At 42.7% G+C, this 19,452-nt stretch overlaps 1 protein-coding gene across 5 annotated transcripts in view; it reads right to left on the bottom strand.

Moving 5' to 3' along the window:
* Positions 1–19,452, bottom strand: part of SLC35F3 (solute carrier family 35 member F3) — a 277,816-nt gene that overhangs the window by 11,979 nt on the left and 246,385 nt on the right. For all 5 annotated transcript variants that reach the window (XM_030556911.1, XM_030556913.1, XM_030556915.1 and 2 more), the window contains one exon: positions 3,386–3,605. In XM_030556911.1, the coding sequence (XP_030412771.1) occupies positions 3,386–3,605 (220 nt within the window). The remainder of the gene's footprint in view (positions 1–3,385; positions 3,606–19,452) is intronic.

Here is a 19,452-nt window from a genome sequence, read left to right as displayed (position 1 = left end):
GCCACACTGGCCGCCGCAGAAGTCATAGAGGTTGCAGAAAGTCACGGAATCCATGTCTTCCGTGACAGACATGGAGCCCTAATTATAAAATCTTTGGTGCAGGGTTATATGTTTGTAGGGTGTCTAGTGCAGTGGGACCCTGGCCTCAAGGTAAATAATAAATAACAACTAACTGTGACTCCGAACACTTAGCTCCTGATTTTAGAAAGGGGCCACCTTTTAGAAGTTCACCCCCAAATTAAATTCCAAACACACGGTGTTTGTCCTTGTACCTGAATAAATCAGCTCCACTATGACTCAGGAACTTACAGAAAAGGGAAGGAACAGAAGGAAGAAAAGGTGGCCAGCCATCAACCAAGGAAAGAGGAGGAGACTCCATTCAAATCCCCAGTCATAAAGGGAAGTACCCTAGCACACTTGCTACTCAATACACAGTGAAAAGAAAGAAGAACAAAATCTCATTGCAGCATCTTCCCTCCACCAAAATGCCCAAGCCCTTCCCTGGAGGAGCCCTTCCTAATCCCCATGAAAGATACAAAGGAGTCAAGGAAGAGCCTGTCCACTCTGCCTCATTTTCCAGGGGAAACAAAATACATCCCACACCTGCAATACATTTGCCACTACTCAGACAAGAAGTTAATATCCAAGAAGTTCAAGTATCCCAGAAAGTTCTCCCTCATCCTCTAGCACTTTGTCAGTTAATAGCTGGGTGAGGAGAATGTAGCATGTCACTCTTACTCAGCTCAAATGGGAGACAGTTCCTCATGAAAACCACTTGGACTAAATCTTTGATTAGGGCCAGGCACCACTGTGGAGGACTGAAGTTTGGAAGGGGTACAGCACCTCTCCGTGAACTATACCCTTCCTTGTCATGTTGTTCCTCCCTCTGGTACCACATGCCATCAATGACAGGTGGAGATATTTTGGCATACCTATGGTTTTAAAGCAGTATTTTCTTATCAGGGACTATTGGAGAACTGTGTCTCCATTTATTTGCTACTGATTTACTGACAAGTTGGCTTATCCCAAGACAATACTAAAAATTAATAAAGAATAATTAAAGATGCTTCAGACCAAACCCTAGATCCAGGCCATTCATCACTTCACCCCCTTTCCTCTCTTGAAATGGGGGAAAGTTCAGACCTGGATCCACTCTTCAGTCATTAGCTCTGTACTCAATCAAGCCAAAACCCCAGATCTGAGCCTAGGAATCCAGATACGATCCTTCTGACATGAATGCATCATTACCAGTATCTTCCATTTATACAGTGCCTTTCATCCAGCAAGGTTACAAAGCATTCTGCCAACACACCATCTTTCTTGCCCATGTGTGTGATTGTGTGTTTACAATCTTTGTATCACTCACCATAGAAATGCAGCCACCTAAAGGGGTGCAACACACCAGTTGTTTAACAGGGTACAGCAACACTATACACTGCTTTGGAAAGTCACTAGGAATACCATCTCCAGCTGCACATGCAGGAGAATTAAAGAGGGAAGGATGTAAATGTTTTCCACTAGAATTTGACCAGGACAATGGAGTACTTACTAAAAGTCCCCTAGAGACCCTGATTGTTTTTTCCTCTTATCCAAAAGACAACACAACTAGCATTACCATCACCCCCTAAAATCACTACAGCTCTCCTACAGAGGCTCCCTCACTGGTTACTCAACCCCCTTCCCCCGCAGTTAAATGAAGTTCAGAGTCAAGTCAGTCTGAAAGGTTAATGTGCAGACAACAGCTGGAAGGGCTAGGTACTCCTTTGCTGTTACCTTTTGTAATCTTCCCTATTGCAGCCTGAGGGCCATGCTGCAATAACAACAGTGTGGCTCAAGATTTTCAATCACACAGAAATAAATTCTTCTATTAAAGTTAATTTTTAATCTCTGCGTATCCTGGTGTTTAAAATCTCTCTGAAAACAAACTAGAAATATTGCCCAGGTTTACCAAGAAGAGAGCTGACTCCTCATCTCCACTTCAGCTGGTGTAATGGGGCAGGAGTAAATCGTTGGTGTCTTCATACGGTAATTGCTTTCAGCCCCACTATAGGAGCCACAGACCTGACACTGTGTCACTTTTGGGGAGTGCCGATAAATGCCAACTGCTGATTGGTGCTGCCTCTGCTGTCAGAGGGGAATGTGAGAAGCTGCTTCTTGGTTCTAAGGGCTGGAATGTTCTTCAAGGGCATAAGGGAGACAGGACTTAATTTTAACAACTGCAAAGGGAACTCTGGATCAGATTGTCCCTCAATGCTATGCATTGTGGGCCCCTCCTCCATCTTTCCCATGGAAGGGGTAAAATGTGTTGGTGGCACCTCTTGGACCAAACAGAGGGTTCTGTGTGACTGCAGGGTCTATGCAGAAGTTGGGAAGGCTGCAGGGAAATCTCTGTTTCCTACCTATGGGCCCACAGAATTAAGCAGAAAATCTAACAGAGAATTTATTGAAGTTGTGCTTTATTGGAGCTGTGCTGGCAAGTTCCAGCCTCCACAATGCCCCACTCAGAGATCTCCTGCTCCAGAATTCCCCCCCTCTATCTAGCCTGTTGGACACAAACTAAGACCCGATAGTTCTCTCTAGCTCTTCACCTGCCAGAGTGACTTACACAGACTGTGTTAGGTAGTATTAGTACACGAGATCTCACTGAATTTTAGCCCAAACTGTGCAGTCATGGAATGGATTGCTGAGCACACTACAGGGGCATTCCTCCCCCTCCCTCGCACTTCCACACAGAAACAAACCTTTTTAAAAACAGATACTTGAAAAATAGGAGTTGAATTAGCCACATCTATGTTTATATCAGTTGCTATCAACAACCAGGTCTGACACAGAACTTAATACTCCAATAGCACAGGGCTTGTGTCATATGCAGATATGAGCTGCACCAATGAATTCAGAGAATATGGACAAAAAATTCACAAGGACATGTAAAGCACCCGTAGAAATGCACAGTTAAAAAAAATGTCTAAGTACCATAGGCTCAGTCCTTTCTAATCAAAAGAGAACAGGAAAAGGATGATAAATGTTCATGACCACACAGGGATACCAGTTATCCTTCATGTCACAGTCTGGGATAAGTCATCTCCTTTGGAAGGAACAGTGAGGAAAGAGAGCAAGATCTAGGAAGAGGAGGCTGCAGTGTTGAGAGAGAGCCACACAGTGATGGTTCTCAGTGCTGATTTGTTTTGTAATGAATGCATTTCTGCACAGGCTGGAGGACTGCAAGCTCTGTAAGGATATTATGCTGACTCAGCTCATGACTTCACCTCTTCAAAAGATCAGAGAAACCTGCTGTTATTAGTGTCAGATGCTGATCTAAATGAGCCAGCTGGAAAAGGGTTAAAGCGAAGGAGGGAGGGAGACAGAGAGATAAGGAGACACTTACCCTCACTCCCATGAACCTGTCCCTGAGAACGATCCATGAAAGCAAGAACACAAAAGCTTTGTTGCAGCAGAACAACACGGAGACATCCGTAGTGTTTATTTTCTTTATTGCATGTAAGTACAGGTAGTTTGTGAGTGTCCAAAGAACACCAAAGGGTGCTGCCTTGGTAAAAAACACCTTCATAGTCAAGCCACTGTCTCCAAAAAATCGGCAGCACTCCCTAAAACAAGGAAAAAAAGGCAATGTTATTATACCTGAGTGGCAAACAAGTCCTTCACGCATCGTACCAATTAGAATGCTATTTCTGGTACCATGTCTTTCCTACAAGAAGGGTAACAAGTTTCAGTCTGCTGCAAAAGCCATCATTTGCACAAAAATATTGAACACACAGAAGGGATTATAAAACTGAAAACGACGAGCACATAAGAGTATGGTGAAAGGTGGAGGTAGGGGATCAAAGTGAATAACTACAATATTAATAAGGTGCGTGCACTTTGCACTTTTAATCTATATTTCTCAAAGCGCTTTGTTTCAATATTCTCATTTTACAGCTGGGGAAACAGAAGTGATTCTTTAGCTTGCACAAGATCATCCAACAAATCAGTGGCCAGGCTGGGAGCAGAATCCAGGCCTTCTGATGCCCAACTCTTTGCCTTAGCCACTGAGCCAGCGGCCTCCTCGGTAAGCAGAAAAGAGAAGAGATGGATATTGAGGCAGGATTTGAAATGGCTGGGGACTCACTGGAACTAAGTTCAGGACAAGGCTTTTCCATCAGACAGGTGGATGTGGCTAAAGGCACTGCCACTGTCAGAGACTCACAGTGAGGACTAAGTCTTGCCCATAACCAGTTCAATGAACGGAGGAGAGGAAAAGGGAGTTGGTAAGGTCAGGTCTGAGGGGGCAATAGGGTCAGTGAAGATAAATAAGGATCAGGGTAATGAGGTTATGCTTGTGAGTTCTTGATGGAACACAGGTGGTCAGAGTGTTCTCGGGCAAGTTGAAATTTGGCAAGGAGACCAGCCCAGAGGGAGTTGTAGTAATCAAAGTGGGAGGTTGGGAGTGCATGGATTAAGGAAGTGGGCAGACAGAAAGTGAAGATAAGGGCAGGTATGAATTATATTATGAATCCAGGTCCAGCTATAGGAGGTCCTGCAGATACTGTTGGTAAGATGGAAAAATAAACATTGATGGATCATTTCTGGTACATCCGACAAGGCAAGATCAGAGTCAAGGAGGTAGATGGAAGAAATTAGGGAGCATTAGGGCATTTACTCTAGTCTAAGAGAAGGAACCAGTCTTGAAGACAATAGGGTGGAGAAAATTTGAGTGGAACCAAGCAATAAGGAATATATGACAGAGAGAGTGCACAGAGAGGTGGAGATGTTGGCAGGGACAAAGGTTGGATGGGAAAAAGTTTGGTGTCATCAATATAAACATGATGTTTAATGTCAAACAGATTGCTGAGATGGTGATAAAGCAGGGATTAGATAGTTAGAGGTGTCAAGAACACAGCTGTAGGACATCTTTTTTGGTGCAAACATTGTAAGCTAAAAATCAAGAGTCACTGGCTTTATGACTACTGTAAAACTAAAATGATGTGCTAGTCAAGTTGTTTGCATGCAAATTCAGTAATGCAAAATGGAAACACAGGGATTTGTAATCTGAAGAATATTGTTTGCAGCCTAATGACGTTCAGATGGCCCTTACCAGACCCTCAGAGCTCTTTCCCCAAAACAACCCATGCCAATTAGAGTTGAGAGGGTAAACCAGGGCCTTCCAGCCCAGTCCTGCATCCTGAGAGACCCACTAGAGCACCAAGCCCTCTGCCTCTCTTGCAATCCTCCACATGGAAGTAGCAGCAGATAGCGGGAGGAGTCTTCACAGTCTGGTGACAATAATTCATCTCTGAAACCTGGATTCTGGTTGGGTTGGGGGACCCAGCACAATGGGGACCCAATCCTGGGATCTTTTGGCGCTACCACATTAGAAAGAATAGTAATCCAGAGCTTCTGCCAGCTACCTCTCTCACACACACAAATGGGCTCTTCAGAAATGTTGTCATGTTGTTACTTTGGGAAGGGCTGCTCTCTGACATTTTGGAGGAGTTCTCATCTTTGAAAAGCAACAGGTTTTTGGTTAGGCCCTTCTAATTTTTTAGCTGGATTTCACTGAGACACAAGGAGGTCAAGAAATTTGTCCAAGGTGAGTCAGTGGTTCAGCTGGGATCAGAATATGTGCTCTCCTAAACTAAAGGTTCCTGAGAGATTCTACACTGCCTTGAACCTTGTATAATCACTTCAACCTGTGCAAAAAGAGTGCAAGCCCAGTGTAAAATACAACCATTCTGATTTGCTAGTCTTTTGTACCCTCTTTGCATTCTGCAAATGTATGAAGGACTGCACAAGGTGAAAAGATGGAAAATCAGAACCCCAGTCTTCTTACCATCAGGCCATGTCTTTTCCAGGTAAGTGAGAAGTAAGGGGTTGTTGTTGCTGACAAATATACTCACCCTTAAATCTACTCATTTTTGGTGCCTTCTAAACATCATGCTAATAAAGTCCAAGGAGACCTGAGGGATATGTGGCATTTTTTATGCACAAAATCCTTCAAAGTATGACAGCTTGCTCTCAATAGATTTCTCTCCCTACATCTTCCTAGTTATTTATCAGAGCAGCTCAATGTTTTTTTGGTGCACCATCAGACGAGACCAAAACAATACAGTGCTCAAAGGAAAAAGCCCATTACTTGTGCAGACTTACCAACAGGCATCTGACAAAGGTTGCTGTGGATGAATAATGTTAGATAAATACCCCAGTCCAAAAGTTTTATGGGAAACAAGATAGGACTAAGACATGACCTCTGGAGCTATGGTAATTATAGCACAGGCTGGATGTGAAATCAGCAATGGATAATTGGCCTCTTCATTAAACACCTCTTAAGTACACTTTGGAGGCAGCTATTTCTTAAATATCAGCATGCTGTGCATCATTTTTATTCCAGCCGCACAACTACATGATGCACATCAAATGTTTTAATCTTCATATTTTACGAATACTGTTTGGTAAAAATCAATTTAATCATATGCTCGATCAGAGGTTCTGTCCCACTGCCATCCATGCATGCTTAAATACACTGAAAGAGGCAACTTGTTTTAAATATTTAAACAATCTCATCTAGTAACAAAAATATTCTTCCTATTTCTCAAGAAAAAATTATCAATTGTTTATAGATGCAGAGTCTCTCAGGCCAGAAGAGACTATTATGATAATCTAGCTTGACCTGCGCAACACATGTCATGGAGTTTTGTATAAGCCCTGATCCAAAGCCCACTGACATTAGTGGAAAGATTTCCATTGACTTCAGTGGGCTTTTGATCATACCCATAGAGCGTTAAGTGGACTGGAGCCTGCTTGTCTGTATACCAACTCAAGGTAGTCAGAGACTGCAACTTGCCTTGTGTGATGTGCCTCCAGCACTTCAGATCATCTGAAGCATTTCAGTTAGCAGCCTCTGGTTTGATTATGAGGGTGCAGGTGGCAGGTTGCTCTCAGTGAGGGTCCTCAACTGTGCAACTCTTCCTGCTTCAGTTTGACAAAGCCTGAATTTGTTGGTCCCCCTAGTCTTGCTGCCTGACTGGTCTTTGGCTTTTCTGGGGCCTGGGGAGAGGGTGATCAGGTAGATGGAGACAGTGGTACTTTCATTAGGAGGGTTCAATCTCTTGGATACTGGTCCTAAATTATTGCCATGTCTTAGTATGGGCACTGAATGGGCATCTTTTAAAAAGAACTAAAATAAACATTTGTAAATAGGAATTTTATAAATAGGAATATCTCCTGTGTTGTTGGCACTAATTACAACACAACTACACTTTCAAACAATGTGATGCCAGCACACAGAATGAGTAACTGGGTTCTGTGCTGACAAGCTCTATGGAGATTAAAAGTGTGTGTTTGTGTGTGTGTGTCCTCCCCTAGAGTGTACTCTATAGCAGAAGAACATAACACACCTGCAGTAGGTGGCCATTATATCTGTACAACACTTAGCACAAAGCAACTGCAAGAAAAGCCTACAGCAATCACTGACAAGAACATAAGAATGGCCATACTGGGTCACTGATGGACCTATCGTCCATGAACTTATCTAATTCTTTTTTGAACCTATTTATACTTTTGGCCTTCACAACATCCCCTGGCAATGAGCTCCATGGGTTGACTGTGCACTGTGTGAAGAAGTATTTCCTTTTGTTTGGTTTAAACCTGCTGACTAAACAGGCGCCAACTTTTTTCTGCGTCGGTGGGTAATCGCACCCACCCCGACTCCACCCTGGCCCCAAAGTCCCCGCCCTAACTCCGCCCCTCCTTGCCCCATTGGACCCCTCCCAAAATCTCCGCCTCCTCCCCCAAGCACTGGGAGGGAGCGGGGAGATCAGGATGCGGCAGTGTGCTCAGGGGAAGAGGCAGAGGCGGAGGTGAGCTGGTGCGGGGGGACAGGGCGGGGAGCTGCTCGTGGGTGCAGAGCATGCACCAATTTTTCCCCATGGGTGCTCCAGCCCCGGAGCACCCACAGAGTCAGTGCCTATGGCTGCCTATTAATTTCATTGGGTGACCTCTGGATCGTGTGTTATGTGAAGGGGTAAATAATACTTCCTTAGTCACTTTCTCCACACTATTCATGATCGTATAGACCTCTATCATAGCCTCCCCCTTAGTCGTCTCTTTCCTAAAATGAACAGTCCAGTCTTCTTAATTTTTCCTCGTATGGAAGTTGTTCCATACCCCTAATCATTGTGTTGCTCTTCTCTGCACCTCTTCTAATTCTAATATATCTTTTCTGAGATGGGGAGACCAGAACTGCACAGAGTATTCCAGGTGTGGCTGTACCATGGATTTATACAGTGGCATTATGATATTTTCTGTCTTATTATCTGTCCTTTTCCTAATGGTTCCTAAAATTCTGTTTGCAATTTTGACTGTTGCTGCACACTAAGTGCATGTTTTCAGGCAACTATCTACAATGACGCCATAATCTCTTTCTTGAGCTAATTTAGAGCCCATCATTTTATATGTATAGTTGGGATACTTTTCTCCAATGTTTATTACTTTGCATTTATCAACATGCATTTCATCTGCCATTTTGTCCCCCAGTTTAGTGAGAATCCTTCGCAACTCTTTGCAGTCAGCTTTGTAATTAAGTATCTTGAGTAATTTTGTATCATCTACAAATTTTGTCACCGCACTGTTCACCCTGTTTTCCAGATCATTTATGAATATGTTGAACAGCACTGGTCCCAGTACAGACCCATGAGGGAACTCCATTGTTTACCTCTTTCTGTTGTGAAAACTACTTATTCCTACCCTTTGTTTCTGATATTTTAATCAGTTATTAATCCATGAGGGGATCTTCCCTCTTATCCCATGACAGCTTACTTTGTTTAAGAGCCTTTGGTGAGGGACCTTGTCAAAAGCTTTCTGAAAGCTCAAGTGAACTATATTGATTGAACCATCCTCCTCCATATGCTTGTTGACTCCCTCAAAGAATTCTAATAGATTGGTGAGGCAAGCTGTGTTGACTTTCCCCCAACATATTGAGTTTGTTTGATAATTCTGTTCTTTATGATAGTTTCAATCAATTTGCCTGGTACTGAAGTCAGGCTCACTGGCCTGTAATTGCCAGGATCACCTCTGGAGCCTTTAAAAAAGAAAATCAGCATTAAATTAGCTATTCACCATCTGGTACAGAGGCTGATTTAAACAACAGGTTACAGCCCACAGTTAGTGGTACTGCAATTTCATATCTGAGTTCCTTTAGAACTCTTGGGTGAATACCATGTGGTTCTTGTGACTTATTACTGTTTACTTTATTGGTTTGTTCCAAAACCTATCGATACCTCAATCTGGGACAGTTTCTCAGATTTGCCACCTAAAAAGAATGGTTTGGATGTGGGGATTTTCACTCATCCTCTGAAGTGAAGACTGATGAAAGAATTCATTTAGCTATTCTGTAACAGCCTTGTCTTCCTCGAGTGCTCCTTTAGTGCCTCAATCGTCCAGTAGTCCCACTAACTATTTAACAGGCTTCCTGCTTCTGATGTACTTAAAGGGTTTTTTGCTATTAGTGTTTGTGTTGTGCTGTGTTGTGCTAATTGCTCTTCAAATTCTTTTTTGGCCTTCCTTATTACACTTGTCAGAGTTTATGCGCTTTTCTATTTTCCACACTAGGATTTGCCTTCCAGTTTTTAAAGAGTGCCTTTTTGCCTCTAACCGCCTCGTTTACTTTGCTGTTTACCCATGCAGCATTTTTATGTGCCTCCTTGGGACTGGAAAATAGCTCTCACCCCATGTGGCACCCCCTTCCATTGGGTGCCCATGCTGTGGACTGCCCCCCTTTGTGACTCAGGGTACTTCTTTTTCTCCCACCAGGTCACTATAGAGTTCCTCCTCTTTTGAGATAACAAAGTCCTACCACACAAACTGTCCAGACACTGTCTCAGATGGTCTTCCATTCCAGTCTCCAGGTCCTGTGTCACTTTCCTGTGGCAGGTTGGGGAACCTGGCCCACCCGCTACTCTGGGTTTCAGCCCAGGAGCCCTATGACTAGCAATCCAGGTTTGCTCAGGCTCTGTTTCCCTGGGCTCCTTCCAACCTCATCTCTCTATCACCTTGCCTATCTCTTGTTTGTCACGGGAGAGTCTCCTGGCCTCCTGCCAGACTCCTCAGTCCAGAGCAGGACCCCAGAACTTACTCTCCCCCTGAATCTCCTTCTTGTCTGTGGCCAATAATCTTTCTATTTATATTTTAATATATATATATTTATATCAATAAATAGGGAGTGACTGCAAACCTCTTTCTTGCAGACTCTTCCTGGTTTATAATCCTACCCCAGCTAGGCTTCATCTGCCATTAGATATATCAATCCATGGTTCTTCTTCAGGTGCAGCATATGCGGTTGATTGGCCCCTTCTGGCCAATATTAACTTGCTGAGGACTTGTGTGGAGTGGACACGCCATCACAGGTCCTCTTACTGTTTTTTTCATTTGGGGTATGCATTTAGTTTGAGCCTCTCTTATGATGTTTTTAAATAGTCCCAATGCAGCTTACAGGCATTTCACCCTTGTGACTGTTCCTTTTAATTTCTGTTTACCTTCCTCATTTTTGTGTAGTTCCCCTTTTTGAGGTTAAATGCTACAGTGATGGGCTTCTTTGGCATTTTCCCTCCTACAGGGATTTAAATTTAATAACATTATGGTTGCTCTTACTGAGCAATTCAACTATATTCACCTTTTGGAATAGATCCTGTGTTCCACTTAGGACTAAATCAAGAACTGCTTTGTAAGTTTCAGGACAAGCTGTTCCAGGAAGCAGTCATTTAATGCGTCTAGACATGTTATTTCTGCATCCCTTCCTGAGGTGACATGTACCCTGGCAACATGGGGACAGCTGAAATCTCTCATTATTACTGGGTTTTCTGCCTCTCTAATCAACCTGAGCATTTCACAATCACCGTCACCATCCTGGTGAAGTGGTCAGCAGCATTTTCCTACTGCTATATATAGAGCCACTCCCCCACCAGCATGACCTACTCATCATTGCTATATATTTTATACCCTGGTATTGCCATGTCTTATTGATTATCCTCATTCCACCAAGTTTCTGTAATGCCTATTATATCAATATCCTCATTTAATTCTAGGTACTCTCATGCAGAGCAATGGCAGAGTCCTTATTCCAAGCTCAAAGCCTTTACAATTTTGGAGCATTTCTGCAGTCAAGGGAAGCTCCCTTCAGAACTACTGATTGACAGACTCTCTCCTACAAGCTTCACTCCCATGTAACCTGTACCTTTGGTCCTCACCCTTGTGACTCAGTCTGAAGCTCTCAGTGAACACCCCACCTTCATATCCAGTGGCGTATTTTAAGCTTAAATAAGGGACTGACTGATGAGGACAATCAGATATGTCTGTCATGGACATACTATGGTCATGTGCCTACAAGAGGCCCAGCAAGAGTGACTGCCTTAACCTGTTCTGCCTGTTCCATTATATAGATAGTGTGCGTGCATGTGGATTTGTCAACTTGTCATCTCATAGCTATAGATAAGGGCTAAAATTTTCAAAAGTGCCCGTGTCCTGCTGAAAGTCAAACGGTGGCAGACAGGTTATGTGAAATGAATAATCTTGTAGTGCTCTTCTAATTTCTAAATCTCAGACTGAGCTCAGCCAGAGATACCCCCAATCCTCTCAAAGCTTGCAAATTACATTGATCCTTAACTGAAAGTGATCAAACCCAATCCCCGCTCCATAACCTACTGAAATTCCACAGTTCAGATAGTCTCACGTATATCAAAGTTATGTCTTAAAAACTGCCTGGCTGCACTCTTGCTGACCCAGCTTTTGTTTGTGCAGTGATGGACCAAGTTTCACTCTGCTTGGAATAGGGCAGTACAAAATGGATCCCTCTGCACCATCAAGAACCTTGGCCCTGGAGTGGGGTCTATAGAAATCCCATCAGGGTACGGAACTCAGAGGGTGCACCAGATCAGTGGATCCTTCAGTCACTCTGGTCACGTTCCCTTCCTGGTCACTGCTGACCATTTTTTGGGCTGTACTGGCTCTTTAAGGACCCCCCAATGAAGAGATGGCTGCAACCACTGTCGGCTGTCAAAACCTTCCCTTAGTAGACATTAAGCCTGTGGGATCCCTGCACCTGCAGGTGTAACCCATGGTGAATCTTCTGCAGTAATTTCAACTGGCAGGACAGCAGGATGCTTTCATGTTACAGTACACAACACCATTTTAACACGTTCCTGAGAGAGGGTAGTCACAGACATTAATTTAATTGATTCTGCTGCCAGGATTGCTAATAAGCTATTGCAACTGATCACATGCACCAGTTTAAAAAAATGAAAACCATAAGTATGGATAGAATTCAAGGTGGTAGAAAGTGGCAATGTAAGTATCAACCACAGCCTGCTTCTGTGTTCTGTTAATGCTGGGAGTCTTGCTCGCATTCAGAAATACAGTATTCACACTCTCAAGAAATCCGAAGACCATGACTGAAGTAGAAAGTGGATAATTCTGTTAATACGTCATAGCATGGCATTATGAACTGAGAGATGGGGAGGCTTGTCACATGTGGCAGTTTGGAACCACTTCCAGAGAAATATTATACTGCAGGTGTGCTTACGCACCCGTAGTTTAACCAGTTTCACTCTGCATAGTTCTAGATGAAAGTATAGGCGATAAAGACAGGCACATGCCACACGTTGGACTGGATTCTCTTTTCTCTCACACAAGTTTGATGCAGGTGTAACTACATTAAATTCTTAACTTACGCCAGTCTGAGAGCCCTTTGAGTTTATTGCAGAGCCATGTACTGATTGGGAATGCTCGGAACTGGGACAGAGCAAAGCTAAAGGCGGTGTTTAGCTACTCAAAGCTATCCTGCCCCAGGGGCAGTTCTAGGAGGGTTTTTGTTTCATTGTGACATAATTCCTGCCCACAACTCCCAGGCACAGAGGGAGAGCATATCTTGCTACACAATCCTTTAGGATGCTACAGCATATATATCCCCTTGTGTGTCCTGGCAGCTGTGCTAGCTGGTTCAGAGGGTGGAATGGGTCCCTGCTCTTCCTTGCCTCCTCTAGGGTAGCCTGAACACACAGAGGTGCCAAGAAGGAACAGTGCCCAAACTCAAGGTAGAGTGGCTGCCCTCTGCCCTGGCTCCTTGCTCCAGCATCCTTACCCACAACCCTGCATGCCCATGTGGGACTAGTCAGAACCTGGTCTTAAATGAGACCTAAATTAATCAAACATATGGAGCTGCAGAACCTCTCCTGTGGCCAGGAAGAGGATTCTGCTGGAAAAAGTAAAAATCATAACCCAGAGGTGTGTATGAGGTGGTTGCTGGTAGATCAAACTCTACAGGAGTGGTGGAGCTGTCTGGGTGGGGAGGCACTGGAAGCTGAAAAACAAAATCTACAGGAGTTGGATGAGAAGGATGTGCTGCTGGGGAAAAAGTATTTTGCAACCTCTCATCAGAGCAAGAGGTCTCACTGATCTGCCTTACTGAGCCAAAACTACCTTGCCTTGCTGTTTAGTTTGTGCAATGGTACTGCCTGGCTGGTGAGAGCTATACCAGAATAGGGCTCTCCCACCACAGAACTGTGTACGAACTAGATTGCAATGGAGTTTTGTACCTGTCATACCTCCTATTTGGTTGGGTTTTTTTTGTCTTTTAATATGTGACACAGTCACTCTCTCTAATTGGCCTTGCTCAGTATTATTGGCATCAAGTTCCCTGAAAAGATGCTGCCTTTTCGGTTCTCTGTAGTCCTTTTCTATAGATTGAATACAGATGTGAATGATAACAGAACTCTTCCAAACTCTGTGCCGGTCTAAGAGTTGCTAAGGTTATCTGATATGACTCACCTGTTAACCCCTAATCATGGGACCAGATTCATCGGTACCTTCCAGCTGCTTTACTCAGTGCCAGCAATGCAAAGCAGCTGTTAAAGCCAGCTCAACTGTCTGGATCTACGGTTGTTTTGTGTTGTTGGAGTGGCACAAAGCAGTGAGTGTTCTGGTAAATCTTGCCCCAGATATTTACCCCACACTTTCTACACAGAAAATACATGAATTTGGTTTCTTGAAAGTACACACAAATAAAAAAGTGTCTTCTTGAGAAAAAATAAACAAAAAAGGCTCCTGTATTAAGTGCTACATTCTGGCGCCAGACAAAGTCTGTCCCAGCGTCTGTTGTGTATATTGTCCAAAGCTAGATTATGTCAGTAAAACACTGGAGTGCTGAATCCTTAAACAAATAAAGGTATTTCTCAACTGATGTATATCACAACTGAAGAAGAACAAGGTATCGAATAGGTGCAAGGGCTAAATTTGCAGTTGTTGTCAGCATGTGTAATATGTAATATATTGCTAGTAATAGTGTTGCATTTGCTCATGCCAATGGCAAACCTAGCCTCTAGTCTCATTAGATTCTCACCTGTAAGTCTAGTTAGAACAAAGGGGAGTTACAGTAAAGAATATGTTCCCAGAAGAGAAGAGACCCCAGAACAGGCATTGAAATCTTTTTGTGGAACAGCTAGGGTTGCCTATAGTAAGATCCCAATGGACAGTTTTTTATTTTTTTTTACAAAACCAGAATACAAGCATCCATATAAATATATATCTGTGGGCATATACTCTCACCTGTAGGCTTTCAACATAACTAGAGATACAGGACAAAATTCTCCTCTCCATTCTGCACTGAAGAATTGTATGGAGAATTTCAATGGAGATCAATGATAGAGCTCCTGTGACAACTCATGTTTCAAGGACATTAGTGAGGACAGAACTCTGCTTCCAATACAAATGCCTCTGACCACTGAGCTAAGTTAAACTCTAATAGTATTAAAGTGATAAGCAAGTTGTGTAATTAAAGGATCAACAATACAGGAAGTAAAAGGCTTGGAAAGTGATTGTTTTGCCTAAATTATTCACTTTTGATAAATATTCCTCTCATGTCTTCTCATATTTCACTTTGTTTTTCCCATATGTTTACTGTCAACTCCAGTGGATTATCTTCAATCATCTTTTCTATTGGCTTGTAGCACCAATTGGTCAGATCACTCAGGTCAGCACTGGTGCAACTCTAAACATACTTATTCTGGCCTACCCAGCTATATAAATATTGGGTCTCACTCTCCTCTGCCTTGCAACCTGTGCAATCATCTACACCTGTGCAAAGTGGGTATAAAATGCATCCATTCTCATTTGGTGGGTTTGATGCACATATTGCACAGGTGTAAATGACTACATATAATGCAAAGCAATGGAGAATCAGACCAATTATGTGACAATAATTAAAGATAGAAAAGGCAAAGGATGATGCATGCTGCTAAAAACTTTAATTGTGAGACTGATGGGAAAGAAACTTAGAAGCAATGATTTTAATGTAGCATTTCAGTTAGAAGTTTTATTTAGTTGCAACACCTGCTTTTACTTATTTAGCATGCAATTTAGGCAGTAACCATTCTTGATTTACCTTATTTGGAGATGCAGAGCTCCCCGTGTTTAGAAATGTTTTTGAGGAGCTGATTGTGTTATTGTCATGCACCAATTAATTTGCCATTTACTACGTTAATGACGATGTACATAAAGATTATGAAGAAAACAAGAATGAATACATAAAATACTAAAGTAGTGAACAGTTTAGTTCAAGTCAATGGCATAAACAGTGATCTATTCCGTAGATCCATCACAGGCTTTTCCTACAGCACCTCTCACTAAAGGATCTAAGTGCATCACACACATCACTGTGATATAATAGCAGCTACACTGCTATCACCAAGTGACATTAGAGACATGTCTACACAGCAAAAGCTGGGCACAGGCTGACCTACCGAGCTAGCACTGTGCAGGAACTAGCCTATCCAGGCTGGCTTGAATCCAGCTAGAGCAGGTAACAATAGCAATGAAGACAGCGATGCATGGACTTCAGTACGGGCTAGTGAGCCAAAAATGCATCCAGGGGCCATACTAGACTTGCACTACCTACACTGAAGCCTGGGTGGTGCTGTCTTCACTGCTGTTGTTACCAGTGCTAGCTGAATTCAAGCTAGCTCCGGTTTAGTGTGCAGGTAGCTAGACAGTCAGACTAGATGATCTGTTGGTCCCTTCTTGCCTTAAATGCCATGAGCCTACGTACTTTGGAACAGCTGTCCTGTCACAATGGAGCAGCTGCCTCCATATAGCATCTTCCTCTGGAAGACTGTGTTCCATTAACACCCTTGAGCATGGATAGAATTGGGATGAAAGTACATCACATTAGTAGTCACTCCCTCAGGCTCTCTCACCCACTTGGTGCACCTTGTATTAAATCAGACTGTGAACTCTTTGGAGCCAGGATCATGTCTTGCTATGCATATGCACAAGATCTAGCACAGTGGGGCCTCAGTCATGATTCAGACCTCTGGGTGCTATTGTATTACATTAATTTATTTATCTTTGATTTTATTTTACTCTGATTTTGGGTTCTCATTCTTCTGAGATCATCTACGTCTAAATGGCAGAACTGCTGCTGGTCATCACTTTGTCCCTGATCCTGCAAAAGAACCTTATGGATGGAAACTCATGCCTGTATGGATCCCTTTGCAGGCCAGGGGTCTTTCACAGAATGGCAGCCTTACACATCCTGTGAGATCCTGCAAGCATCCTAGAATGTATAAAGTCCTCCTTGTGCTGCTTATACCTATCATCTTGGAGGTTCTCAAGCCTTGAATATAAATATCACTGAAACGGGCAGAACTTTCACAATTAACTGAAGGATAAGTCAATATACAAGATCATGTATTATGGGCAAGTTGTCACAAAGCTGATTAACTAGTTAATATTTTTATGTCACTTTGAAATCCAGGGCAGTGTATAAGTGCTCAGTGTTATTATTACGTAAAATGAAATTATTACATAAGAAAAAATCCTAATGAATGTGAACAGCGATGAAAATTTTAGGAATGGGCTGAAAATGCTGAGTTCATTTATGGTATGAAAAAGTGGCTGAAATACTGACAGAGAAAATATGGAGAATAAATGGGAAAGGATGGGACATCCCCTTTCCCCGAGTACCCTAATCAGATGCTATTAGACTACTGAAAATGGAGACTAGGGCCCTGCTCTTTAAGTGAAGGATGGTGTGACATTGCACACCATAATGCTTTATAGAAATATGCTTATGAATGTAAATATGATACAACTGGAATATGTTTTATGCTCGATATGTCATGTAACATATCTGTGCAAAGGTTATGTTCTTCTGCATGTATTCATCCTATTTGTATGAATGTATCATTCTTGTATCTGAAACTAGAAATATGAAATATAACTCTGAGGTCCTATTGTAATTATGCAAAGTGTGGGCCATTAATGGTGGTTTGGAATCTTGATGGCTCCTATTAACCAGGACAATTCACTGTGGATGGCTCTGTTTACTTGCAAGTCTACCTGTGAAGCAGGCTGGGGAAAATGAAGAATGAAGTCTCACAGGACATGTGACCATGTCACCTGGTACTGGAATCCATCTTTAACCTGGTGCTTTTCCATTTAGAAGTGGTGGGGACCCAAAGAGACAAAAGATTCCCACCTTGTGCCAGAACTATAGAAGGGGGTGGAACAGAACAAAGGGGGCTGCAGTCATGAGAAATCTCCTAGCTACCACCTGAGTTGGAACAAGTTGGACTGTATCAGGGGAAAGGATTGGGCCCAGACTAGAAGGAGGCTAGTCTGTCAAAGAAGCTTACTGGAACATCTCTGAGGGTGATATTTACCTGTATTTACTTTCCTACTGTATTAGGCTTAGACTGGCGTGCTTTATTTTGTTTGGTAATTTACTTTGTTCTGTTTGTTATTACTTGTAACCACTTAAATCCCACCATTTGTATTTAATAAAATCACTTTTTACTTATTAATTAACCCAGAGTATGTATTAATACCTGGGGGGAGGGGGAAGAACAGCTGTGTAGATCTCTCTATCAGTGTCACAGAAGGCAAACAACGTATGAGTTTAGCATGTATAAGCAGTGTGCATGAAAGCAGTGTGAAAAAGTGCAGAATTCTGATACAGGAGCATTTCACAACTGCTTGGCATTCATTTTACACAGGGTGCAAATGACAACGTCATGTGAGAATGAGGCCTATAATGTTGTTACAACTATGCTAAAGAATAGTAATTATCAGTATGTAATATGCAGACAATAAAAGGAGCAAATAACCATTGTTTTAAGGAAACTTGCACTACTGGATCAAACACTTTAAAGCCAGGATATGCCATGGCAGCCTTTCATGTACCAAGAAAGACACTGACTGACTAAATCTCACAGAGAGCTGATTGTTGATATACTTAGAATTGGTTGCTATTTTGACTGCATTAAAATAGAGGCGTGCAAGCCTCAATAACTGTAGGAATGCTGGCCTCCCTAAACACTTTAAAATCCATTAAATGAGGGAGAGGAAGGTTTAGTCTATAAAACAACATGCATTGGTTTGTGTTTTGGGTTACCAGGGGAACAAAGAGACTCAGCTGGATTCTGGCTCAGCGGTAATGACTGCAAATGAGGGTGCAGCTAAAGCTGCAAAAAAAAAAGAAAAAAAAAGAAAAAAAGGAGGGGGGAATTACAACAAGTGGAAAAATATAGGCAAGAAATTAAAGTCCCTCAAAATATGGACAAATGGCAAGAACAATGAAGCAACGAAGGAAACACTGTACATTTATTAAAGTGGTGCCATCAGACTCTGGTTCCTGCTTCTGTGTTTCTTACAGTCCCCAAAGAGTTCAGTGGGAACTTAGCTTGTGATATTTGCATAAAGCACCCTGTTTCAGTGAACATTTCTGCCAGTGAGCTCATTTGCTAGATAATTGTGAGCATAATAATAAGGGAGCACAAAATAGGTTTGAACGCAGTGTGAACCAACGTCACCTCAATCTTATCTGGATACAGTCTTAGCCAGTGAATTCACTTAAAACATAAAAGAATATACAAGGGTTGTTTTTTCATCACTCACCCTGTTTGGGTCATAGTGAGAGTCTTACTCCCCAAGCGTTGTGTTTACAAACTAAACAAGATGGAAAAGCTGTGTGGATATTACATCCAACTTCATTGAGGTCATCCCTGAAAGATGCCCTCTCATGGGTTACAGGGGGCTACAGTGAATAAGGGCTTAACTCCAGCACAGCTTCCTTCTCCCTTGAACAGCTGCTCCAGGGAAGGATTATGAGAGCAGCTGCTTGAGAAGCAGCAGGAATACATACTCTTGGGGTACGTCTACACTATGGGATAATGCCAATTTTACATAAACCGGTTTTATAAAACAGATTGTATAAAGTCGAGTGCACACAGCCACACTAAGCACATTAATTCGGTGGTGTGTGTCCATGGTCCGAGGCTAGCGTCGATTTCCGGAGCGTTGCACTGTGGGTAGCTATTCCGTAGCTATCCCATAGTTCCCGCAGTCTCCCCCGCCCCTTAGAATTCTGGGTTGAGAGCTCAGTGGCTGATGGGGCAAAAATCATTGTCGCGG

The sequence above is a fragment of the Gopherus evgoodei genome, chromosome 3 (genome assembly GCF_007399415.2).
Source record: "Gopherus evgoodei ecotype Sinaloan lineage chromosome 3, rGopEvg1_v1.p, whole genome shotgun sequence".
Lineage (NCBI taxonomy): Eukaryota > Metazoa > Chordata > Testudines > Testudinidae > Gopherus > Gopherus evgoodei.
Note: the sequence above shows the minus strand (reverse complement) of the source record. Positions and strands in the feature narration are given on the sequence as shown.